This window comes from Coregonus lavaretus (assembly GCF_964263955.1).
Source record: "Coregonus lavaretus genome assembly, chromosome: 2".
Classification (NCBI taxonomy): Eukaryota; Metazoa; Chordata; class Actinopteri; order Salmoniformes; family Salmonidae; genus Coregonus; species Coregonus lavaretus.
The window spans coordinates 21,258,275-21,285,716 of NC_139989.1; the positions used below are offsets into that span (position 1 = coordinate 21,258,275).

The window sequence follows — 27,442 nt, forward strand, 5'->3', positions numbered from 1 at the left end:
GGTGATTGTTAGGCTAGTTCTCAAAGATTATCTTGTTAAAAAATATATAGCTCCATTATCTTTGCTACATACTTTATATATGGTTTAGTCGTTTAGGGTTTACACTGAAAACGTTTTAAAATCCCCCCAAATTATCATATTTTTGGAAGTGGCGGCAACGATTTACCTGCGGCGGCGCGCCGCTGCTAAATGAATATAGGGGAAACACTGCTTCCTCCAAACTCTAGTCTCCAAGGTGGCATCCCAAATGGCACCCTATTCCCTATGCACTACTTGTTTACTCAATAACTCTTCACTAACACTTCATTTGAACAATCCACCATTATGAATGCATACAGTGGTCATGAACACAACTTCGAGCTCTTAACATTACGTGTAATTATAGTTTATAACAACTTTATGACATCTATGGTGGAGATGCATGCAATGTTTTCATGAAATGTACATGGTGTTAAGATGGATACATTATGATCACCTTATTGTCCGTGTACATGGAAATTCATTTTGTGAATTTGCACTACATGTAGGGTGCCATTTAGGACACAACCCTAGTCTCAAAATCACCTGCCTCTTGTTTTGAATCGGTGTGAAGCTGACATTTTGTTTGACTTTGAATTTAAAGGCTTCTACACATCTATATGTATCCAGATGGACAGTCTCACAAATTGTTCCACTACTCCACATTGCTGCTGCACATCATCCTCCCCCTTGCTTGTTATTCAGTGGGTAAGATATGTAGGGCGATATTTTCCCCTCGCAAAGACAGCTGTGCTGTGATTCTGTGAACAGGCAACATTCTAAATAATGGGAGCTCCGATACTGTACCTCATGATTGCATTGCATGTGGTATGTGTATCACGTTGTTGACTAAATCCCTGGTTAAACTAGAGTTCTTCCTCACAGAAATTGTCAAAGAAAAGTTTAAGTCGCGCAGCAAAATTATAATTTCACTTACAGTGCATTCGCTTACAGTGCAGGTGTCTTTGCGCTAGGAAAATGTTGCCTATACTGTGTTCAATGGCTGAGTAACAGTGAACAACTGTCCATTCCTTCTATCCACCCCTTTTCAGGCCACAGCAATACCTCCATGATGCCTTTCACGTTGTCCGAGCTGGTGAACCTGTCTCGGTTGCTGAGGGACGCGTGTCTGGGCATCATCAAGCTGGCCTACCCCGAGACCAAGACCGAGCACCGCGAGGAGTACATGGCCGCTTTCCGCAGCGTGGGGGTCAAGACCAACATAGAGGTGCAGCAGCGCATCCAGGCCGAGCAGAAACGCTGGGTTCAGCTCTTCAAGGTGATTACCCCCCAGCACCTGCGTGATCGGATTCAAAGCAGATAAAAACTGTGAGTGTGGCTGAGTGGGTAACACCGCCACAACTCCGCCAAAGACCCGGAGTTCTGCCTCTCCTCCCTTCTCAGTCTCCCCTTTATATCCAACTGTTTAAATAAATACCAAATAAGGGAAATGGGAATCCATTCTAAGAAAACAACATTTTTTACTTCATCATTTGGATGCTTCCTGAGTCCCAACTGGTTTGTGTCCTCACTCTCAGAGGCACCTGTAGCAGATTTAGAAAATGGTTGCATGCTGTATTCAGTGTCATCTTGAACACCCTCTTTAAAGGGTCTTCTTTGACTTCTGTTGCTCTGATAGCGAACATAATTGTAAATAACAAAAATGTGTTGATCAGCAACAGTTGAAACTCAAATTGTGTTAATTAGGAGAAACCGAGTATGTATGGCAAGACATGGCTGAATGAGGACATTCATTGGCTGTTTACTGAAAGGAAATGAGGCAGATGACAACATTAGGTTAATTATTTCTCTCCCACTCTCGTCCTTACCCCCCTCTATCCTCCTCCTCTCCCACTCGCTTTCTCTTTCCCTGAAACAGTAATTAAGCGACTTTGGCTGCAAGTCTTTGAGAGAGGGACTCGAAAGTGAGCAACGCTTTCTTTCAGCAGAGGTGGTGGCGGTGTACGAATGCGGCAAGAATTTCATAACAGTTCAAGGCGCGCAAACACCTCCCGTCAGCTAAAATGACCCATTAAAGAAGTGGGAGAGCAGTGGAAATGCATTTTCCAAATTGAACGGGGGCTGGATTTACAGTCGCTTTAACGCCGCTGACCCCGTAACACGCTAATGTTTGGTTCGAGTCATCAGCCGTCCCTCGCCCATCTTTTATCACCCCCATTGTCGAGCTATCTATTTAATTGAAAGAAGTTAATTGAATGAAAATGATCAACTAAGCTTATATTAATATTGCTAATGGAACTTCTCTTCTTGGCCATGTTTGGAGAGGGATGTCACTGCAGAGTTTGGGAAAGCCCATTAAGGCGTGCACTTAACCCAATGTACTAATTAAGGAATGCTTATTCATTCCTCCGAGTCGGGGGTTAGTCTCTCTCCGAACCCATCGCAGGTGCCGTGAACAGCGTTTTGCACTCCCCGTTATTACCGAGAATACTCCAGTCGTCGCTGATGACGGCCCGAGATTGATTGCGTCCTGTATGAAAACGATGTGCGTTAAAAATAACATTTCCATTCAAACAATGTTGCCTGGTCATTGTATTGAAAATTGTTTCAGGGTAATTATATGTCTGAATATTCCTAGCTAGTGCTGGTAATGACTGGAGTGAGATTATGGAAATGATCAATATAGATGTGACAAGTTCAGTCACTACACTTGGGTCTTCTAATCAGCTGAAGTTGTGAACTACACAAATATTGCCTATACAGCTGACAGAATTGATGATCAACTTCTATCTAACATTCTTCTCCAAACACTGCAAAGAGTAAGACATGGGATAGGATGCAAAAATGCATGTTTTTCACTGGACTGGACAGTACATGAAAAAAAGTATTAGGACAGTACAAGACATACATTTTTAGTTATTGACAGGAATAATACTTCATAGTACAGGATTGAATATTCACTCTTGTTTCACCCTCTACTGCACAGTAAGACAATGGATATCACAACAATTCTCACCCTGACCCTATCTCACAGAACAACAGCGTTACACTGGTCATTTCCACAGTTTATCTTTTGCTCTCCGTCCCGTGGCTGATGTCAGCAGACTGGCCAGACTGGCCTATAATTAACCCTGGTGCTGGATGTGGAGGCACAACTCCAGCCATTTCTCTTTTATACTATCGTTAAATACCACACTAATGGCTCAGCTAGCAAATTGCTTTTTTAAGAGGAAGCATCTTATTGTCGAGCCGCCACGTAAATAGATTTGTTTAGCAAATAAAATGATATATACTTTAAAATGACATGTTTAAAATGACATCCATATATCCCATATCTTTAACTTTTGTACTTTTAAGTCATTTAGCAGACGCTCTTATCCGGAGCGACTTACAGTAATGAGTGCATACATTTTTCGTAATGGTCCACCATGGGAATTGAACCCACAAGCCTGGCGTTGTAAGTACCGTGCTCAAGCCACACAGGACCTGAAAATGACATTTGATGTTTAGTTTCATGTATTTTGTTTAACTTTCACTTATGTATTACAGCCAAGCCCTTTAAGCCATTTTTTATTGGCTTTTATATACTGTAGGGAGACTAAGAAGAGAGAGAGTGGTTTGTTCTCTGAGAGTCCAGTGTGTGACTTTTATTTTGATTGTTTATTGTTCTGTATTTCACAGGTGATCACTAACTTGGTGAAGATGGTGAAGGCTCGTGACATCAGACGTCCCTTCTGTCCGGCAGGTCATTGGCTCTCTGAAGAGGTCAACATCAGAGCAGATAAGGTAACCATGGGTAACCGTGCTCTCGGCCATTAGATCAGACTTGTTTCCCTTAATGAGCTTATCAGGCAAATCATTAATCTGGTTTACTCAATAACTCTTCAATAACACTTCATTTGAACAATCCACCATTATGAATGCATACAGTGGTCATGAACACAACTTCGAGCTCATAACATTACGTGTAATTATAGTTTATAACAACTTTATGACATCTATGGTGGAGATGCATGCAATGTTTTCTTGAAATGTACATGGTGTTAAGATGGATACATTATGATCACCTTATTGTCCGTGTACATGGAAATTCATTTTGTGAGGTCAGCATACAAAATACACTAAAACAATACACTATAATACATAAATACTGGAAAGTGAGCATACATATAGTCCCTGTGGCATATTGTTAGGCCATGTATTGGACCCACGTTATGTCCTATGTAGGATGTTGTTAGTATAGTCATGCTGACTGGAGCCCTGCTCTTTCCTCTCCAGGTGACCCAGCTGTACGTCCCCTCAGCCAGACATGTGTGGAGGACGCGGAGGATGGGACGCATCGGGCCCCTGCAGTCCACACTGGATGGTACGATACAATATAGATCCCACAAAAAGTAGTTCCAGTTAGGTTTGTCACGATACCAGTATCGCGATACCACGGCTTTCCATGGCAAAAAAGGAAACAGGAAGCAGACTTAACTCTATGATACTTGGAATTATTGTGACAACCCTAGTTCCTGCTATGCATGAACCAACCACTGATGGTTGTCACAGATTTTAGAAGTGCAATGGAACACCCTAATTGCCGCACCCTAATTGGGGTACAGGGAACACTGTGTCATCTCTGGTAAATTAAGCTCTTAGGTCAGCTCAGCTGTAATCTCAGGTATGTTATTTTCCTTCGAGTCACTCCCGATGCCTTAGCGAAGAGCCAGGGAGGACAACGGGCCGAGAGAGAGACAACCAGGCTCTTATGCCGTTTAATGTAGAGCTGCAACCCGGGCCTCCGGCAGCGGGCAGAGAGAGAGAGAGCAGGTGTGAAAACAAACAGATAACAATGCGTGTATGATCTGCCTAATGCCACTCCAGCCAACCCCGATACAGGATCAATTAAATTAGCCTGAGAGTCCTGATGAGCTCAGCCACATCTGGCTGTATGTTTGTCTGCCCTTTTTTCATTTCCTTAAATGGACAGGTCCTCGGGTGATGAATGGCCAACGTATTGACCACCCCCGGGCCATATTTCACAGATGGAAACCTGATGGCCGAAATGCAGATAGGATTGACTAATTGAGCAGAATAATTGCGCTCAAACGGGGACAATGAAGAGGAAGGGGAGGAGATTTGCGGTTTAACTCTGCTGTTGTGGCAGTTTTGGGTTCTAAACGGTTACCAACGCTGAGTTTAATACAAAACAAACGTCTGCTTAATGGAAACGGCCAGTCAGGTGGACGGGCAGCTCACAGTTGAGTTAATTAAAAGTGTGTGTTAGTGAGGGAGGGTTTGAGGCAGGATTGATCACTCTGTAATGGGCTGCCTGTAAACAGTCAGCTGGGTGGAGAGAGGGCCTAGCGGGTTAGTAGTCAGGGAGGGAGCAAGGTAGCAGGCAGGCAGGATGGGGGGGCTAACTGTGGAGAAATGGGTGCTGGGTGTTATCGGGGTTTAACCCCCTCCATAAAGAAGTGTCTGGGTTTTCTGTTCAGTGTCTGTCATTAGGGAGACTGCAGGGCAGGAGTGTGGGTTTAGGTTCTGGTAAAGGAACCTCTGGGCTCCGTGCAGCCTGGTTGAACATTTACCACACAGTGCTGTCTCAGCATCTATCCACACACTGTGTCATCATGGAAACCCTTCATGGCGCTGCATTGGGCATTTATAAATGGATGGATGGATGGATGAATTAGAGCCGGATGGATAGATGCGTAGATGGAGGATCAGATTGACGAATGGTAGGATAGTGTGGATAGATGGGTTAAATGATGAAGTGAAGATGGAGGGATGGATAGATGAATAGATGAATGGGTAGAAGACAGATAGATTGACTGTTGTAGAGCAGTTTAAGCTAACATTGTTGTTGTACTGTATTTCTGTTGAAGATGTTCCCTCACAGGAAAAAAACATTTTCTATTCTAGTGGGGATGGAGCCTCCACAGCTGTCTGTGTCTGAGGAGAGACACTTGGCCATTCTGACTGAGCTGCCCTTCGTCGTGCCCTTTGAGGAACGAGTCAAGGTACTCTACATCTCATCTCTGCATATTGCTCCATACAGATGTGGTCAAATATATTGGCACCCTTGCATGATTCACACCTTCGTCTAAAATAAGTTGAAATTGAAAAAGCTTTTTGTGTTTGCACATGTATTTGTTTGATTTACAACTGCACAGGACCCCCCAAAAAACAAAAACAAAACTGAAATTGATGTAAAAAATGGCCTGGACTAATTTATTCAAAATTCAAATTAATTTGGTTGGAGGCAAAGATTGTAATTTACTGTGTAATTTCTCAACTGTGGTAAGTTGCAGGTGCCTACAGGGTAAAAATAGCCATTCAACCAGTAAAAATAAATAAAAGGAACATTCTGCTCCATTGCACTCCATTGTAAAGTACAAGGGTGCCAATATATTTGAACGCATATGTATACTTGTTAGAAAACCAAAACCCTTGGGTAATATGTATGACTGACTATTTATTTTCACCTCAGTTAAATTTGTTTAAAATAATATCGCCTTTATTGACTACATCCATTAGAAATAGTCAATTTAGTCAACAGAGGTCCAATAAAGCTGGGCTGGCTATAGGTAGTCTGTCATTAAAACTGCTTGCCATAATATCTCTGTATGTCCCTGTGGTGAAGATCTTCCAGAGATTGATCTACGCGGACAAGCGGGACATCCAGGGAGACGGGCCGCTTCTGGATGGGATCATCGTCACCATCAGACGGAACTACATCTACGAGGACGCCTACGACAAGCTCTCCCCAGAAAATGGTACGTGGTTAGGCTGAGAAGGGATATGGCTTGGTGAGGAGGCATACAGTGGGGAAAAAAAGTATTTAGTCAGCCAGCAATTGTGCAAGTTCTCCCACTTAAAAAGATGAGAGAGGCCTGTAATTTTCATCATAGGTACACGTCAACTATGACAGACAAAATGAGGAAAAAAAATCCAGAAAATCACATTGTAGGATTTTTAATGAATTTATTTGCAAATTATGGTGGAAAATAAGTATTTGGTCAATAACAAAAGTTTTTCAATACTTTGTTATATACCCTTTGTTGGCAATGACACAGGTCAAACGTTTTCTGTAAGTCTTCACAAGGTTTTCACACACTGTTGCTGGTATTTTGGCCCATTCCTCCATGCAGATCTCCTCTAGAGCAGTGATGTTTTGGGGCTGTTGCTGGGCAACACGGACTTTCAACTCCCTCCAAAGATTTTCTATGGGGTTGAGATCTGGAGACTGGCTAGGCCACTCCAGGACCTTGAAATGCTTCTTACGAAGCCACTCCTTCGTTGCCCGGGCGGTGTGTTTGGGATCATTGTCATGCTGAAAGACCCAGCCACGTTTCATCTTCAATGCCCTTGCTGATGGAAGGAGGTTATCACTCAAAATCTCACGATACATGGCCCCATTCATTCTTTCCTTTACACGGATCAGTCGTCCTGGTCCCTTTGCAGAAAAACAGCCCCAAAGCATGATGTTTCCACCCCCATGCTTCACAGTAGGTATGGTGTTCTTTGGATGCAACTCAGCATTCTTTGTCCTCCAAACACGACGAGTTGAGTTTTTACCAAAAAGTTCTATTTTGGTTTCATCTGACCATATGACATTCTCCCAATCCTCTTCTGGATCATACAAATGCACTCTAGCAAACTTCAGACGGGCCTGGACATGTACTGGCTTAAGCAGGGGGACACGTCTGGCACTGCAGGATTTGAGTCCCTGGCGGCGTAGTGTGTTACTGATGGTAGGCTTTGTTACTTTGGTCCCAGCTCTCTGCAGGTCATTCACTAGGTCCCCCGTGTGGTTCTGGGATTTTTGCTCACCGTTCTTGTGATCATTTTGACCCCACTGGGTGAGATCTTGCGTGGAGCCCCAGATCGAGGGAGATTATCAGTGGTCTTGTATGTCTTCCATTTCCTAATAATTGCTCCCACAGTTGATTTATTCAAACCAAGCTGCTTACCTATTGCAGATTCAGTCTTCCCAGCCTGGTGCAGGTCTACAATTTTGTTTCTGGTGTCCTTTGACAGCTCTTTGGTCTTGGCCATAGTGGAGTTTGGAGTGTGACTGTTTGAGGTTGTGGACAGGTGTCTTTTATACTCATAACAAGTTCAAACAGGTGCCATTAATACAGGTAACGAGTGGAGGACAGAGGAGCCTCTTAAAGAAGAAGTTACAGGTCTGTGAGAGCCAGAAATCTTGCTTGTTTGTAGGTGACCAAATACTTATTTTCCACCATAATTTGCAAATAAATTCATTAAAAATCCTACAATGTGATTTTCTGGATTTTTTTTCCTCAATTTGTCTGTCATAGTTGACGTGTAACTATGATGAAAATTACAGGCCTCTCTCATCTTTTTAAGTGGGAGAACTTGCACAATTGGTGGCTGACTAAATACTTTTTTTCCCCACTGTATGTCTCGGCCTGCGTCCTAATAATCTCTCCTTTCTCCCAAAGTGTGCACTTGTTCACTTCCCTTCATGGGTTTGGATGGAAATGACTGGTATAATAAATATGGTAGATAGTCCCACTAGCCCATACCTCCACCAATCCAATGCTTTTAGATTAGTGGGAAGGAGTGAACAGGTGCACATTAGAAAGGAGATATTATGTAGACGCAGCCCAAGACTGTATTTGTCTTCTGTTTGTGGTCCATAAAATCCAGATATTCTAGCCGAGGTTACAGATCCCATTAGAAATGAAGGTTAGCTTTCCCATCGGTCTCTGAAGTATTGGATTTCACTAAAGCATAATTGTGATCGTGGTTATTCTAATGGCTCGCATAAAAGCGAGAAATCAATTATTTTAAGTCACCTCTTTTTGTGTTTGAATTTAAAAGAGCACTTTTGTTGGGGCATATGATTAAAAACTGTAGTAGTAGGAGGCCCTGCCTTCGAGGGGCTGAAAACGTGATCTATATCATTTATGTGTCTTTATAAGTTATAGCTGCTCTGATTTATCACTGTACATTAATTATGTAGAAACGTGACCTCTTTTATACGCTTTGATTTGATTATTCCTCAGGTCAGAGAAATCATGCCTCTTGAGATGTGGAAATGGGGAGAAATATAAACATTAAAATAGATACACTCTATATACAAAAGTATGTGGACACCCCTTCAAATTAGTGGATTTGGCTATTTCAGCCACACACGTTGCTGACAGGTGTATAAAATCGAGCACACAGCCATGCAATCTCCATAGACAAACATTGGCAGTAGAATAGTCTTACTGAAGAGCTCATTGACTTTCAACGTGGAATCCTATGCCACTTTTCCAACAAGTAATTTAGTCACATTTCTGCCCTGCTAGAGCTGACCCGGTCTACTGTAAGTGATGTTATTGTGAAGTCGAAATGTCTAGGAGCAACAGTGGCTCAGGCGCGAAGTGGTAGGCCACACAAGCTCACAGAACGGGACTGCCGAGTGCTGAAGCACGTAGCGCGTAAAAATCGTCTGTCCTCGGTTGCAACACTCACTACCGAGTTCCAAACTGCCTCTGGAAGCAACGTCAGCACAAGAACTGTTCGTCGGGAACTTCATGAAATGGGTTTCCATGGCCGAGCAGCCGCTCACAAGCCTAAGATCACCATGTGCAATGCCAAGCATAAGCTTGAGTGGTGTAAAGCTCGCCGCCATTGGGCTCTGGAGCAGTGGAAACGCGTTCAAGTGATGAATCACGCTTCAACATCTGGCAGTCCAACGGATGAATCTGGTGCCAGGAGAACCAGGAGAACGCTACCTACCCGAATGCATAGTGCCAACTGTAAAGTGTGGTGGAGGAGGAATAATGGTCTGGGGCTGTTTTTCATGGTTTGGGCTAGGTTTTTTCGTTTCATTGAAGGGAAGCCTTAACGCTACAGCATGCAATGACATTCTAGACAATTCTGTGCTTCCAACTTTGTGGCAACAGTTTGGGGAAGGCCCTTTCCTGTGTCAGCATGACAATTCCCCCGTGCACAAAGCGAGGTCCATACAGAAATAGTTTGTCGAGATAGGTGTGAAAGAACTTGACTGACTTGCACAGAGCCCTGACCTCAACCCCATCGAACACTTTTGGGATGAATTGGAACGCCGACTATGAGCCAGGCCTAATCGTCCAACGTCAGTGCCCGACCTTACTAAAGCTCTTGTTGCTGAAAAGAAGCAAGTCACTGCAGCAATGTTCCAACATCTAGTGGAAAGCCTTCCCAGAAGAGTGGAGGCTGTTATACCAGCAAAGGAGGGACCAACTCCATGTTAATGCCCATGATTTTGGAATGAGATGTTCGACGAGTTGGTGTCCACATACTTTTGGTTATGTAGTGTATTTCCCCTATCATCCCTACACATACTGTAGATTTTCTTTTGCTTGTAAGTTACATTTTAATAATTACATGCGTGCATGTACACTGAGTGTACAAAACATTAAGAACACCTTCCTAATATTGAGTTGCACCCCTTTTGCCCTCAGACTCTACAAGGTGTCAAGCGTTCCACAGGGATGCTGGTCCATGTTGACTCCAATGCTTCCCACAGTTGTGTCAAGTTGGCTGGATGTCCTTTGGGTTGTGGACCATTCTTGATACACACAGGAAACTGTTGAGCGTGAAAAACCCAGCAGCGTTGCAGTTCTTGACACACTGAAACCGGTGCGCCTGGCACCTACTGCAATACCCCGTTCAAAGACACTTAAATCTTTTGTATTGCCCATTCACCCTATGAATGGAAAACATACATAATCCATTGTCTCAAGGCTTAAAAATCATTTAAACTGTCTCCTCCCCTTCATCTACACTGAGTGTAGTTGGTTTAATAGGTGACATCAATAAGGGATCATAACTTTCACCTGGATTCACCTGGTCAGTCTATGTCTTGTTTTGTACACTCCATGTATATTTTCTATACTAACTTGATTTCACTTCGTGTCCCATGTATCCAGAGCCGGACCTGAAGAAGCGTGTCCGGGTGCACCTACTCAACGCCCACGGTCTGGACGAGGCGGGCATTGACGGCGGGGGCATCTTCCGCGAGTTCCTCAACGAGCTGCTCAAGTCGGGCTTCAACCCCAACCAGGGTTTCTTCAAGACCACCAACGACGGCCTGCTCTACCCCAGCCCCACCGCCCAGATGCTGGTGGGGGACTCCTTCGCCAGACACTACTACTTCCTGGGACGGATACTGGGGAAGGTAAAGTTATAAATATAAACATTTTATTGTGCATTTTATATAATAGAGGAGAGACAGTGGAAAGATAGATAGATAGTGTGTCACAAAGGCAGTGGGCTGGATTCGAACCCACACTGACACAGGAAAACATGTGCTGTAGGCTGCGCCATTGACCACTAGACCACCCAGGCCCACGGGAGAGGTAAAGCTGTCTTAGCTAACAGACAGACCGCTCTGATTCCAGGTCTCCGTAAAAGTAAATAGAAATCAATGTGTGTGATCAGTGTTCTTGTGTAGTCAATACAGCGGAGACATTTACATTTACATTTACATTTTAGTCATTTAGCAGACGCTCTTATCCAGAGTCAAGGCTGTCATCATAGACAATGGAAGAATGGGATGTTATGCTAAAACTCTTGCAAGAGGACCTGACCAATTTAAAGCTGCAATATGTAACTTTTTGGGCGACCTGACCAAATTCACAAAAACATTTGTGTTATAGATCTGTCATTCTCATTGAAAGCAAGTTTATTTCTAAGCTTCCCGTTAATCAGTTCCGTTTTTTGCATCTTACTTTCGGTTTTGTACACCAGCTTCAAACAGCTAAAAATAAAATATTTTTGGTGATGGAAAAGATATTCCGCAGCTGTTTAGATGGTACAATGATTCTCTACACTACACTTGCTTGTTTTGTCACATAAACTGAAATTAAGTGAACTATTTGAATTTTATCAACAGGAAATGGCGGAGTGATTTCTGCATATTGCACCTTTTTAATAATTAAGGAAGAAGCACCAAAGGGTCTAGTTATTAAGCAATATAAGGTGTTTGTGTGCATATCTGTATGTTAGCTCCAAATGATCACCAGCTGTCTTCAAGCATTAACTGAAACAATAAGCACATCTAATGTGGTAATTAGATGGAAGACCAACCAATGTGTGATGAACGTCTAATCAGTTAATGAGATGTGAAATGTAGTCAGCATCACCGTGCTCCGCTACCTCTGGGAGGGGGTTCTGCCATGCCCCCTGGTGGTCCCTCTGAGGGTCACACTGTGCTCCAGACACCAGCAGGTCATCTGGGATTGTTCAGAGGTCACTTCCAGTGAGTCAGCCCAGCCTATGTCATTGAATAATAGAGGTACAGTACAGAGCTAAGGCTGATTTATTATAACATCTAATGGCTGTTAGTGTTTTAACTTGACTGCATATCAAAAACAATTGTTTGTCGTTGATGTCCAAGAAAGTGAAAATTTTGAATGACATAGAACTTGGACCCGATACTTGTACAATGCATAGTTTGGTTCATTAGCCCTATGCGTAATCTGTTGATTGCATTGTTTTCCCTGCCCCCTCCTCCCCCTTTGACCGCACTATTTATTATAGCCAAATGTTTTTAAATCTTCTTTAATGCATGTGCCGGCAGATTGTTTGTCGATATGCTGTGGGAGTGTGTGTGTCTGGGAAGGGTCATCTCATTCTCAACGGTAGAAGAATGACCTCATCACAACCGGTCGCCTCTCAATTAGGCCTTCCATTAGCCGATGATTCCTGCCTCGTTGTTTGTGTGGCGATTGCATTTGGCCGGGCACTAAATCAGCGCTAGCCCCCGCCGACAGGGACATAAATAAGCAGTCAAAGCATGTGGTAATAGCATTTTGATCTGTTTTACAGTCCGGAGCATCTAAAGTCCTCTCTCTCTCTCTCTCTCTCTCTCTCTCTCTCTCTCTCTCTCTCTCTCTCGCTGTCGCTCTCGCTCTCGCTCTCGCTCTCTCTCTCTCTCTTTGCAAGATGGTCCAGTCCACTCATCAGAGCACCATAACTCCTCCTGGGCTTTGTCCCAAATGGCACCTTATTCCCTATATAGTGCACTACTTTTGACCAGAGCCCTATACGGGCCCTTGTTAAAAGTAGTACACTACATCGGGAATAGGGTGCCATTCGGGACGTGGCCCTGGTGTCCACATATTCATCCCACTGTGAGAAATGGCTAGTCAGCTGCTAGCACGCGCTCTGCTCCCCTCCCCTATCACTACAGCTAATGGCTTAGGCAATTAAGGCGGGGAAATTTATTTGAATTTGACTTTCAATTAACCCTACCTTAAGTTCCCTCTTTCTCCATAAATACGACGTGTGAGTGCTCGTTTGAGTGGTGTATTGATATTTGTTTAGTGCCGTTATTACCTGCGACCCGAGAGGAAAGAGGGAACCGTTATAGATTAGGATTGCATCACTGCTGCGTGGAGAGATACGCGGTACACACACTAAGGCCTATGCGACACAGGAGATTAATATAGTTCAATAATGACCTCCCGGCCTGCCATTGTTGTGGAGGTAATGTATTATCATCAGGAGTGGGCCAGTCTGGGGTACTCACTGAAATGGGATTGGACATAACAATATGGGACACCGGTCATCCCTCTTCCTCACTTGTCCTCCCAACTGACACGTATAAGGATTGACGCCACAGACAGAAACCACTTAACAACACGTGTGTATGATTTACATTTTCTACAGACCACATGAGTATACAATTCCACTGAGCATAAAGGCATATTGAATTATCATAGTCTTCAGTATTATTATCTGTGCTCTCTAGCATCTAGAGTCCAAGGTAAGTTTTCTGGTGTCTCTCACCGTTCTTACTAGTTTCAACAAGCCATTGGAAGTGATAGGGGCAGTTCTTGACTTGGGCAGGAGCTCACCGGAGCTGAGTACTGGCACCTCAAATGCTCTACTGCTTGAGCTCCAGTTCCTCTTATAGAATATTAGGATGGATCTCCTGCACCTAAATATAAACAGTACCGGCACCTATTTCAGTCCAAGTCAAGCACTGGATAGGGGCAAATGTGTAATGTAAAAAAAGAAATACAGTCAAAATTACCTCAAGTTAACTTCAAACCAAATAATTGTGTTGATTGATCATGAAAAAAATCAAATAAAAATGCACGGTTGCTAAAGTTAGGCTAGCTGTAGTTTGCAGTGGCTGTTTAAAGAAAACTGAAAGGATTATAGTTTATCCTGACCCATAGACTACTTTCAGGGCGAGGAACCATCTAACATCAAGTTGTAAAATACAGAACTTCCCCTTTAAGCTGCTGTGCCCGTAGGGTGCTGTTTTCGGCACCTCTCTTCTTCCAGACAGTTTTGTTGCGGTAGTAAAGAGAGAGGTCTCCTGATGCCAGTCTCAATGCCCCACATCACTGTCACCGTCCAGCCAAGATCCAGTAACCTTCAGTAGGACATGTGGAGCAAACCGCCCCCCTCCTCTCTATGCCTCACACCACCCATCCATCTGGGACACCCACTGCCTGCCTCTTCATGATAGTACAAAGCCCGGTATTAGCCCTGACCTAGCCTCCAAACTCTCTCAGGGTGGCTGAAGTTTTGTGTGTTTGTTTGCACCATCCTCCCTCCCTCCTCCCCAGTGCCTTTCCTCATTGATCTCCCCGGTCAGACTAAAAGTTCCCATTTAGAGGTGCGTTGGGTCGCACCCCTGATTGATAGTGATGCGTTTGAAAGGCATAATATTTTTATTGATTCTTAATGTTGTAAATTAAGGAATTTATTTGGCAGCTAACAGAAGGCAACCTGTGATGTTGTTGGGTGTTTATTCTCCCTGATGGCGCCCCGATCTGCTTTAATTGCGTTGCCACTGCACTCACTTATATTAAAAGGGGCCCGGCCATAATTAATCCGTTTTATCCCAAGTCATTTTGGCACAATGTCTGGCAATAAACAACCATAAATAAAGCGGCCGTTGAAAAAAAAGAAGAATATGCCACAGGTTTTTTTCTCTCCCCCCATATACTTAGTACCACCTCTTTCCGGCACTGTGTTATTGATAGGTTTCAAGTGGGTATGCAGCGCATATGGTCGAGGAATTTGGAAAAAGCCACCCCGAGAAAAGCTAAGTGGGTTATTTTGTATAAAAAATAGACTGTGTTTGAAGTTACACAATTAACCTGTGTTTAGAAAATAGACTGTGATTTATGCCCGCCTGTGTGTTTAAGATGCATGCATTATGGAAATGGCCTAGATTTATAATCCATTTAGCTGATGTGGTCAGGGTTTTTAGTGCAATCATTTATAAGGACCTGTATATTTTAATGCCTGGAACGGGCTCTTTTTAGGACTATTCCAGTACATTAGCTCCCGGTTTTATGAGTCACCTGCTCGGCAATGTTCTTAATGGCAGCCCAGGTCAAGGTGAGAATTGGCATTTATAAAGTTTGAGGCAGGCGGATTTTAAGGCCTGTGTGTTTTAGACACAGATTGTGTTCTTGTGTTGTGCTCTTGCTCCGATGTGAACTGATTTACTATCTTATCGCTTCTGTATCTGATGTTCCGGTCACTCTTTTAATATCGGGTTAATGCGTTGCGTAACGTTTTTTAATTGCAAAGAGCAAAGATGGCTCTCATCGATATCTATTGTTGTTATTGATTTATTCTACTGTTCACTGTTCTGTTGGGTTTTTTATGCTAGTCTGATTTGTATGACTTTATCATTACCTCATTTTATCATATTATTATTTATTATTATCATAAAATTTGGAAAGTATTCAGACCCCTTGACTTTTTTCTCATTTTGTTACGTTACAGCCTTATTCTAAAATTGATTAAATTAAACATTTTCCTCAGCAATCTACACACAATAACCCATAATGACAAAGCAAAAAACAGGTTTTTAGAAATGTTTGGAAATGTATAAAAAAAAAAAAACAGATACCTTATTTACATAAGTATTCAGACCCTTTGCTATGAAACTCGAAATTGAGCTCATGTGCATCCTGTTTCCATTGATTATCCTTGATGTTTCTACAACTTGTGGTAAATTCAATTGATTGCACATGATTTGGAAAGGCACACAACTGTCTATATAAGGTCCCACAGTTGACAGTACATGTCCGAACTAAAACCAAGCCATGAGGTTGAAGGAATTGTCCGTAGAGCTCCGAGACAGGATTCTGTTGAGGCACAGATCTGGGGAAGGGTATCAAAAAATGTCTGCAGCATTGAAGATCCCCAAGAACACAGTGGCCTCCATCATTCTTAAATGGAAGAAGTTTGGAACCACCAAGACTCTTCCTAGAGCTGGCCGCCCAGCCCGATGGTCACTCTGACAGAGCTGTAGAGTTCCTCTGTGGAGATGGGAGAACTTTCCAGAAGGACAACAATCTCAGCAGCACTCCACCAATCAGGTCTTTATGGTAGAGTGGCCAGACAGAAGCCACTCCTCAGTAAAAGGCACATGACAAACCGCATGGAGTTTGCCAAAAGGCACATAAAGACTCTCAGACCATGAGAAACAAGATTCTCTGGTCTGATGAAACCAAGATTTAACTCTTTGGCCTGAATGCCAAGCGTCACGTCTGGAGGAACCCTGGCACCATCCCTACGGTGAAGCATGGTGGTGGCATCATCATGCTGTGGTGATGTTTTTCAGCGGCAGGGACTGGAAGACTAGTCCGGTTTTAGGGAAAGATGAATGGAGCAAAGTACAGAGAGATCCTTGATGAAAACCTGCTCCAGAGCGCTCAGGACCTCAGACTGGGGCGAAGGTTCACCTTCCAACAGGACAACGACCCTAAGCGCACAGCCAAGACAACGCAGGAGTGGCTTCGGGACAAGTCTCTGAATGCCCTTGAGTGGCCCAGCCAGAGCCCGGACTTGAACCTGATCGAACATCTCTGGAGAGACCTGAAAATAGCTGTGCAGCAACGCTCCCCATCGAACCTGACAGAGCTTGAGAGGATCTGCAGAGAAGAATTGAAGAAACTCCCCAAATACAGGTGTGCCAAGCTTGTTTCGCCATACCCAAGAAGACTTGATGCTGTAATCGCTGCCAAAGGTGCTTCAACAAAGTACTGAGTAAAGGGTCTGAATACTTATGTAAATGTGATATGTTTATTTTTAATAAATTAGCAAACATTCTAAAAACCTGTTTTTGCTTTGTCATTATGGGGTATTGTGTGTAGATTGATGAGGGGAAAAAGCAATTTAATCAATTTTAGAATAAGGCTGTAACGTAACAAAATCTGGAAAAAGTCAAGGGGTCTGAATACTTTCTGAAAAAGTATGTGGATACCTCTTCAAATTAGTGGATTCAGCTATTTCAGCCACACCCGTTGCTGACAGGTGTATAAAATCGAACACACAGCTATGCAATCTCCATAGACCCACATTGGCAGTAGAATGGCCTTACTGATGAGCTCAGTGACTTTCAACGTGGCACCGTCATAGGATGCCACCTTTCCAACAAGTCGGTTTGTACAATTTCTGCCCTGCTAGAGCTGCCCCGGTCAACTGTAAGTGCTGTTATTTTAAAGTGGAAACGTCTAGGAGCAACAATGGCTCAGCCGCTAAGTGGTAGGCCGCACAAGCTCACAGAACGGGACTGCCGAGTGCTGAAGCGCACAGCGCGTAAAAATCGTCTGTCCTCGTTTGCCACACTCACTACTTAGTTCCAAATTGCCTCTGGAAGCAACGTCAGCACAATAACTGTTCGTCGGGAGCTTCATGAAATGGGTTTCCATGGCCGAGCAGCCGCACACAAGCCTAAGATCCCCATGCGCAATGCCAAGCGTCGGCTGGAGTAGTGTAAAGCTTGCCGCCATTGGACTCTGGAGCAGTGGAAACGCGTTCTCTGGACTGATGAATCACACTTCACCATCTGGCAGTCCGACGGACGAATCTGGGTTTGGCGGATGCCAGGAGGACGCTACCTGCCCGAATGCATAGTGCCAACTGTAAAGTTTGGTGGAGGAGGAATAATGGTCTGGGGCTGTTTTTCATGGTTCGGGCTAGGCCCCTTATTTCCAGTGAAGGGAAATCTTAACGCTACAGCATACAATTACATTCTAGACAATTCTGTGCTTTCAACTTTGTGGCAACAGTTTGGGGAAGGCCCTTCCTGTTTCAGCATGACAATGCCTCCGTGCACAAAGCGAGGTCCATACAGAAATGGTTTGTCGAGATCTGTGTGGAAGAACTTGCCTGGCCTGCACAGAGCCCTGACCTCAACCCCATCGTACACCTTTGGGATGAATTGGAACGCCGACTGCGAGCCAGGCCTAATCGTCCAACATCAGTGCCCGACCTCACTAATGCTCGTGGCTGAATGGAAGCAATTCCCCGCAGCAATGTTCCAGCATCTATTGAAAACCCTCCCAGAAGAGTGGAGGCTGTTATAGCAACAAAGATGGGACCAACTCCTCCATATTAATGCCCATGATTTTGGAATGAGTTGTTTGATGAACAGGTGTCCACATACTTTTGGTCATGTAGCGTATGTGCCATTTAGCAGAAGCTTTTATCCAAAGCGACTTACAATCATGCTCGCATACATTTTCGTATGTGTGACCCCAGCGGGATTCGAACCCATGATCCCAGCGTTGCAAGCGCCAAGCTCTACCAACTGAGCCACACAAGATCATGTTATCATGACCTTTGACCTGAGTGTATCTATGACCTTGACCTATGACCTTTGTTTCCTGTCTCCCTATAGGCCCTGTATGAGAACATGCTGGTGGAGCTGCCGTTTGCCAGCTTTTTCCTGTCCAAGCTGCTGGGCACCAGTGCTGACGTAGACATCCACCACCTGGCCTCGCTGGACCCCGAGATGTACCGCAACCTGCTCTTCCTCAAGAGCTACGAGGACGACGTGGAGGACCTGGGACTCAACTTCACCATCGTCAATAACGACCTGGGAGAGGCACAGGTGGGCTGTGTGTGTGTGTGTCAGTGGGGGGAGGTAGGAATTACTCACAAATCAAATGTTATTTGTCACGTGCCGAATACAATATGTGTAGATCTTACAGTAAAATGCTTACTTAAAAGCCCTTATCCAACAATGCAGTTTGAAGAAAAATAAGTGTTAATTAAATAATAGATAAGTACAAACTAAAACTAAAAAATAATTAAAGAGCAGCAGTAAAATAACAGTAGCGAGGCTATATACAGGGGGTACCGGTACAGAGTCAATGTGCGGGGGCACCGGTTAGTCGAGGTAATTTAGGTAATATGTTAATCTAGGTAGAGTTAAAGTGACTATGCATAGATAATAAACAGAGAGTAGCAGCAGCGTAAAAGAGGGGGTGGGTGGGGGGAACAATGCAAATAGTCCGGGTAGCGATTTGATTAGATGATCAGGAATCTTATGGCTTGTGGGGAGAAGCTGTTAAGAAGCCTTTTGGACCTAGACTTGGCGCTCCGGTACCGCTTGCCGTGTGGTAGCAGAGAGAGCAGTCTATGACTAGGGTGGCTGGAGTCTTTGACAATTTTTAGGGCCTTCCTCTGACACCGCCTGGTATAGAGGTCCTGGATGGCAGGACGCTTGGCCCCAGTGATGTACTGGGTTGTACGCACTACCCTCTGTAGTGCCTTGCGGTCGGAGGCCGAGCAGTTGCCATACCAGGCAGTGATGCAACCAGTCAGGATGCTCTCGATGGTGCAGCTGTAGAACTTTTTGAGGATCTGAGGACCCATGCCAAATCTTTTCAGTCTCTTGAGGGGGAATAGGCTTTGTCGTGCCCTCTTCATGACTGTCTTGGTGTGTTTGGACCATGATAGTTTGTTGGTGATGTGGACACCAAGGAACTTGAAGCTCTCAACCTGCTCCACTACAGCCCCGTCGATGAGAATGGGGGCGAGCTCGGTCCTCTTCTTTTTCCTGTAGTCAACAATCATCTCCTTTGTCTTGATCACGTTGAGGGAGAGGTTGTTATCCTGGCACCACACGGCCAGGTCTCTGACCTCCTCCCTATAGGCTGTCTCATCGTTGTCGGTGATCAGGCCTACCACTGTTGTGTCGTCGGCAAACGTAATGATGGTGTTGGAGTCGTGCCTGGCCATGCAGTCATGGGTGAACAGGGAGTAAAGGAGGGGACTGAGCACGCACCCCTGAGGGGCCCCCGTGTTGAGGATCAGCGTGGCAGATGTTGTTACCTACTCTTACCACCTGGGGGCGGCCCGTCAGGAAGTCCAGGATCCAGGTGCAGAGGGAGGTGTTTAGTCCCAGGGTCCTTAGCTTAGTGATGAGCTTTGAGGGCCCTATGGTGTTGAACACTGAGCTGTAGTTAATGAATAGCATTCTCACTTAGGTGTTCCTTTTGTCCAGGTGGGAAAGGGCAGTGTGGAGTGCAATAGAGATTGCATCATATGTGGATTTGTTGGGGTGGTATGCAAATTGGAGTGGGTCTAGGGTTTCTGGGAGAATGGTGTTGATGTGAGCCATGACCAGCCTTTCAAAGCACTTCATGGGTACAGACGTGAGTGCTACAGGTTTGTAGTCTTTTAGGCAGTTTAGCTTAGTCCCTGTGCCCAAGAACACAATGGTGGTCTGCTTGAAACATGTTGGTATTACAGACTCAGTCAGGGACATATTGAAAATCTCAGTGAAGACACTTGCCAGTTGGTCAGCGCATGCTCTGCGTACACGTCCTGGTAATCTGTCTGGCCCTGCGGCCTTGTGAATGTTGACCTTTTTAAAGGTGTTACTCACATCGGCTACGGAGAGCGTGATCACACAGTCATCCGGAACAGCTGATGCTCTCATGCATGCTTCAGTGTTGCTTGCTTCGAAGCGAGCATAGAAGTAATTTAGCTCGTCTGGTAGGCTCGTGTCACTGGGCAGCTCGCGGCTGTTCTTCCCTTTGTAGTCTGTAATAGTTTGCAAGCCCTGCCACATCCGACGAGCCGGTGTAGTACGATTCAATCTTAGTCCTGTATTGACGCTTTGCCTGTTTGATGGTTCGTCGGAGGGCATAGCGGGATTTCTTATAAGCGTCCGGGTTAGAGTCCCGCTCCTTGAAAGCGGCTGCTCTACCCTTTAGCTCAGTGTGGATGTTGCCTGTAATCCATGGCTTCTGGTTGGGGTACGTACGGTCACTGTGGGGACGACGTCATCGATGCACTTATTGATAAAGCCAGTGACTGATGTGGTGTACTCCTCAATGCCATCGGAAGAATCCCAGAACATATTCCAGTCTGTGCTAGTAAAACAGTCCTGTAGCTTAGCATGTGTCATCTGACCACTGGTGCTTCCTGCTTTAGTTTTTGCTTGTAAGCAGGAATCAGGAGGATGGAATTATGGTCAGATTTGCCAAATGGAGGGCGAGGGAGAGCTTTGTACGCAGCTCTGTGTGGAGTAAAGGTGGTCTAGAGTTTTTCTTCCTCTGGTTGCACATTTACCATGCTGGTAGAAATTAGGTCAAACGGAATTAAGTTTCCCTGCATTAAAGTCCCCGGCCACTAGGAGCGCCGCCTCTGGATGAGCGTTTTCCTGTTTGCTTATGGCCTTATACACAGCATCTCTCTCTTTCCTGCCTGTGTCTCTGGCCTTGTCATTCTGTCCCTCTCGCCATTCCCTCCTCCCTCCCTGCGGTGTTAATAATTCATTTTCCTCACGTTGTCTGTATTCAGCGCTGAGAGAGATAAAGCACGTCGTCCGCTCTCACCCTGAGTGGTGCCGTGGGGAATAGAAGGGTCTTTGTTGAACATTCTACCGAGCCGGTCATCAAGCAATTTTCTCAGAACACGCCTGAGAGGCGCGACTTTCACTTCTTTGGCACGTCCACCACGTCTGAGCCTGGCTGTTTAGACACAGAGGGGGCCTATTCACCGCCCTTTAGTCACCCTCACCAGTCTCCCCGGGCTGGGCTAAGCACTCTACCTGCTCCCCCTGTTTGCTCAGGGCCTTAACTTCTCTTATTAGCTCCTCTTTAAACAGGCTTGAACAGTGGCACTACAATGTAGCCCGCGGTCGCAAATAGGGCATCCCAAATACGATAGGGAAAACAATTTGCGGAAGATAAGGCACACACTCGGAGGCAGACTGGCCTGTAAATGCCCTAGGGAGATAGCCAAAGCAAGCAAGATAAAGACAATCATTCTCGGACATTAGCACATAATCAGAAACACAAAATGACACTCAGATAGTGGGCCTGCTGGCTACTAACCCTTATATGGTTGGCTACTTAATTCACTTTTTAATCGATTTTGTAGGGCAACCCAAAAAAATCAGGGGGGGCCATGCCCCCACACCCCCCTGACTAGCTGCTTTTTTTCATTAAGGTGGCTACTTCAGATTTTCGGGAACACATTGATCTTAGAGTATCATAAAAGCTCCTTAGTGATCCGGATTATTTTACTGTGATTATTTGGTATGTGTCCTTAGTCCTCCAAGACCATTCAACCAACATACAAACCCCTCCAGGAAGGAGATAGATCAGGTTTTGTGACCCAAAGCTCAACAATATAGCTGATCATAGAAAATTACTCAAGTAAAAGTCACCCAGTAAAATACTACTTGAGTAAAATTCTAAAAGTATTTGGTTTGAAATATACTTAAGCATCAAAAGTAAATCTAATTACTAAAATATACCTAAGTATCAAAAGTAAAAGTATAAATCATTTCAAATTCCTTATATTAAGCGAACCAGACGACACCATTTAATTTTTTACGGATAGCCAGGGACACACTCCAACACTCAAACATCATTTACAAACCAAACATGTGTGTTTAGTGAGTCCGCCAGATAGGCAGTAGGAATGACCAGGGATGTTCTCTTGAGAAGTGCGTGAATTGGACCATTTTCCTGTCCTGCTAAGCATTCAAAATGTAACGAGTACTCTTGGGTGTCAGGGAAAATGTATGGAGTAAAAAGTACATTATTATTTTAAGGAATGTAGTGAAGTAAAAGTTGTTAAAAAATATAAATAGTAAAGATATCCCCCAAAAACTAAGTAAGTAGTACTTTAATGTATTTTTACTTAAGTATTTTACACCACTGCCCCTGGGTCCCTTGATCAGTGACTTTTCCCCTTGCTCCACTGGTACCTTCAATCATGCTCTCTGGGCCTACACACTCTAAAGAGCTTATATTGTGTACAGCAGTGTTGAAAGATATGCATCCAATGATGCAATAATATTACATGCTCCACTATAAAATGCATATTTTGTATGGAGTGAAACTCTTTCAGGTGAACACATTTCTTGACTCTCTTATGTTTTGAGCATTGAGAAAGTAATACCCTAAGTAAAGTGTGAGGGTGACATATGGTGGCTTTCGCCTGGTTGCCCTCTACGTGGATATGAGATAAATGCCTGTATGTCTGATGGGTCTTTCTTCCAGGTGGTTGAGCTGAAGCCGGAAGGGAAGGACATCCCCGTGTCCACGGCCAACAGGATAGCGTACATCCATTTAGTGGCAGATTACCGACTCAACAAACAGATCAGGCCCCACTGCCTGGCCTTCAGACAGGGCCTGGCCAACGTGGTCAACCTGGAGTGGCTGCGCATGTTTGACCAGCAGGAGATCCAGGTAACGTCATGGATATTCACTAGGTTTGTAAAATTCGTGTAACTTTAGCAAAATCCTGAGGATTTCTGGAAAACTTCTAATTTTGGGAAAGTTACCAGAATTTTGCAAGTCTATTCACATTACTTTTACAAAAATGCACACTTAAAGATACATGTAAACATTTTCATCATCGATCTTTGCTTTCCCACTACAGGTGTTGATATCTGGAGCTCATGTACCCATTTGTCTTGACGACCTGAAGACATTTACAAACTACTCAGGTATGATCGCATTATGGATCGTTTGTAAAAGTTTATTTTAAGTAACAAAACTATTTAGGCTCTGCCTTAATGGTGAAAATTATATTGAGGTGATACTCAGTGATAGTCAGTTTCTAGTAGTAGTGACTACTTTTTCCATGTGCTGCACAGTCAGGAAGATTTCCACAGAGCTAACTGTCAAGCTCTCCTGCCAACTTCATGGGACAGGTAGCCTAGTCACGGCATACGGTTGCGCTCTAAAGAATAATTTGTTGTTGAATGGCATGGGTGGTGGTCGAGATGGTATGGCTGCATCATGAGTCTTAAACAGCGCAAACAATGTCTGTCCTACACTGGATTCACTCGGTTTACAGGTGGTTTTTTGAAGACTAAAACCCAGGTGTGTCAGATTATCATTTCCCTCTCTCTTCCCCAGGTGGTTACACTGCCACTCACCCTGTCATTACCATATTCTGGGAGGTGGTGGAAAGCTTCACCGATGAAGAGAAACGCAAGCTGCTCAAGTTTGTCACCAGTTGCTCGCGGCCTCCCCTCCTGGGCTTCAAGGTGAGGGTTGACCGAAAGTTCACTACGTCTGTGTTTTCCTGTCCCTCTTTTCTATCCTCTGTCTGGTATTATAGACTGTTGATTGTAGCCGGCGCCATCAGGAGTTCAACCAAAGACTGTGAGAGTCCAAATTACACCCTATATTTTTGACTAAAAGTAGTGCACTATATAGGTAACAGGGTGCCATTTAGGACGCAACCTAAGACAAAGGCCAGTACTAGGGAGTGTTCACTGTTATAATGGGCATGTAATGAAAATGCCTGGCCTGATAACTCCCTCCAATGATCATTTTCAAATTAGGCTCGGTGATAAGACTCATAATGCTGCCTCGCTCATGCTTATCTCCTTCTACACCTGCTCACTGCGGTTCACAACCCTCCTCTGGATTATAAGTCGATTTAAGACCTTTGCCTGACTGTTTGGGCGTGGGCTTGGTTGGCAGGCATCACCCGCCGGACAAATATTGACGTTGGTGTCAGACTAAGCCGGCGGCACGGTGAACTTTTGCACTGTTGGCTCCTGTTTGACCTCGATGAGTAGTAGGGACGTTAGTTTCACACAAGAAATAAAGGCATATATTGTAGGTTGTTAGATGTCTTTAGTTGGGCAAAGGGTATAACCCCAGAATAATATATTTTGTTTTGAATCCCTGCCCCCAAAAACTAGCACCAAAACATTGCTGCAACATCATCGAAAGCTGTTTGTTTCCAAAATGACTTCAGCCAAGAGCTGAAATTTGTGCTGAAATGGTGGAATTGCGTTTATCGGAATTACCTTGACTGTGTCATCAGCTGATGATTCCTCCAATCGAGAGCCGTTTTACTTTCCTAATGACTTGATTTAGAGACACTAAAATGGTTGGAAATAGAAAGGAGAAGAGCGCTGCTGAAATCCATTAGGACTTTTATACGCCTTACTTAGGAATACCAGAAGCTGTAATTGTCATATGATTGGTTTTACTACTGTTTATTGCCGTCGTTAGTTAAGAATACTTAAGTGCTCCCACAGCAGGGAGAGAGAGGAGGGTACAGATGGGAACGCTCCTAAAAATCTCCCTCGGTGGCTCAGGCAGGAGGGCTGGAGAGTTCCCCCCCAGTTTAATGAATTTGACTTTGGGGAGTGTGTGTATGTGGCGTTCCTGCCCCTCCCGGTCTCCTCCCCCCCTCCCTGTCTCCTCCCCAGGCCGGAGAGGGGGGGATCATGGTGATTGGTGGGGCGGGAAGGGGTGGGGAACGGCCCCTGACCCTAACCCTGGGCCCGTGCTCGCCCAGCCTTAATTAGCTGCCGTAAATGTCCAAGGATTCATTAGCGGAGAAATAGCTCTGTCAGGAGAAGCCATTTAAAAAAGATGATGGAGAGCCTTTTTTCCAGAATGATCTCTCCCGTAATGACACTTTTTCAATAAGCAACGATAGTTTAATACGGTAATTGTCCGAAAAATGGGGTCGTTACCGCAGAGCCCCCCAGAACCATTTAACCAGGCTGGTACGGGCACTGAACCCTACGCGCCACACTCCTAATCTTTAAATAGCAGGATTAATTCATTGCTGTAGAGCGGCGGGACGTTAGAAACAGAGAGGATGTTTCCTGTGGATTCTGATGGAAACCGTCAGTGGTTACGCTCCAAATGGCACCCTATTCCCTATATAGTGCACTACTTTTGACCAGGGACCATAGGGAAACCCATAGGGCTCTGTTCAAAAGTAGTGCACTATATAGGGAATAGGGTGCCATTTGGGACGCAGGCAGTGTCTTGGCCTTGATGATGTGAGTGGAGATGAGGTGGCCTGGCCTCATCACCAGAAAGCATCATTTGAAAAGTGCCAGATAGACAACATGAAATGACCATTCGCTGCTCTTGCTCAGCTCCCAATCCCAAAGGTCACTAGTGGGGAAGTGTCACACTCGGTCTCCTTCAAACATCGCAGCCTATTTTTAATTTATATCCACACTGAATTAGCTAAACACTTAATGTCACGTCCTATCACATTTATTCCCCGATGTCGCTCGACATTTATGGCTTAATTAGAATTGCCCGGGATATGATGATTATCGGTGACATCAGATGATCCATGTCTTTCTGTCTGTTAGGGCCGGGACGATACCAGTATCGCCATACTCGTTAGTATCGTGGCAAGGAAACGAAACACAAAGCGGATGTGACTTCTTTAGGTAAACAAACCTGCTGGAATCAAACATCATTATGTTGTCATCTAGTCACATTTATTTATTTTCCAAGCTAAAGCATACAATATTTTACATACAGCAGGTTTTTAGAGGACCGAAGAGTTAGGTCTGCTTTATGGTTTCATTTTTGCCATGGACAAAATATCACACAAAAAATATCTGTCTGTCTTCAATTATCCTTATGTAACTCTCTGTAACTCTGTTCAGCTTGTTGTATTTCAGTCTGTCTTTCTGTATCTGAATGATACTGTCGTCTTTTTGGCCATACACACTCAGGTTGTACAACTGATGTACAACGCATTTAAAACAATGGTTGTAATACAACAGATATTTTTGATAACAGCAAGTCTGTCGGCATAAAAGTGTCCACAACTCTTGTGTAATTATTTTTGTCCGGAAAAATGATGTTATAAACTCAACAAAAAAAGAAACATCCCTTTTTCAGGACCCTGACTTTCAAAGATAATTTGTAAAAATCCAAATAACTTCACAGATCTTCATTGTAAAGGGTTTAAACACTGTTTCCCATGCTTGTTCAATGAACCATAAACAATTAATGAACATGCACCTGTGGAACGGTCGTTAAGACACTAACAACTTACAGACGGTAGGCAATTAAGGTCACAGTTATGAAAATGTAGGACACTAAAGAGGCCTTTCTACTGACTCTGAAAAACACGTTCATCTACTTGAACGTGCCTTAGGCATACTACAAGGAGGCATGAGGACTGCAGACGTGGCCAGGGCAATAAATTGCAATGTCCGTACTGTGAGACGCCTAAGACAGCGCTACAGGGAGACAGGACGGACAGCTGATCGTCCTCGCAGTGGCAGACCACGTGTAACAACACCTGCACAGGATCTGTACAACACCTGCACAGGATCTGTACAACACCTGCACAGGATCTGTACATCCGAACATCACACCTGCAGGACAGGTACATGATGGCAACATCAACTGCCCGAGTTACACCAGAAATGCACAATCCCTCCATCAGTGCT

General features: G+C 44.4%; 1 protein-coding gene across 1 annotated transcript in view; it reads left to right on the forward strand.

Annotated features, from left to right (window-relative positions):
• Positions 1–27,442, forward strand: part of LOC311143336 (ubiquitin-protein ligase E3C-like) — a 50,472-nt gene that overhangs the window by 17,787 nt on the left and 5,243 nt on the right. The window contains exons 14-23 of the mRNA XM_084179178.1: positions 1,071–1,297; positions 3,661–3,765; positions 4,258–4,345; positions 5,890–5,987; positions 6,611–6,743; positions 10,899–11,146; positions 18,632–18,844; positions 23,259–23,447; positions 23,641–23,707; positions 24,123–24,253. Of these exons, the coding sequence (XP_084035304.1) occupies positions 1,071–1,297; positions 3,661–3,765; positions 4,258–4,345; positions 5,890–5,987; positions 6,611–6,743; positions 10,899–11,146; positions 18,632–18,844; positions 23,259–23,447; positions 23,641–23,707; positions 24,123–24,253 (1,499 nt within the window). The remainder of the gene's footprint in view (positions 1–1,070; positions 1,298–3,660; positions 3,766–4,257; positions 4,346–5,889; positions 5,988–6,610; positions 6,744–10,898; positions 11,147–18,631; positions 18,845–23,258; positions 23,448–23,640; positions 23,708–24,122; positions 24,254–27,442) is intronic.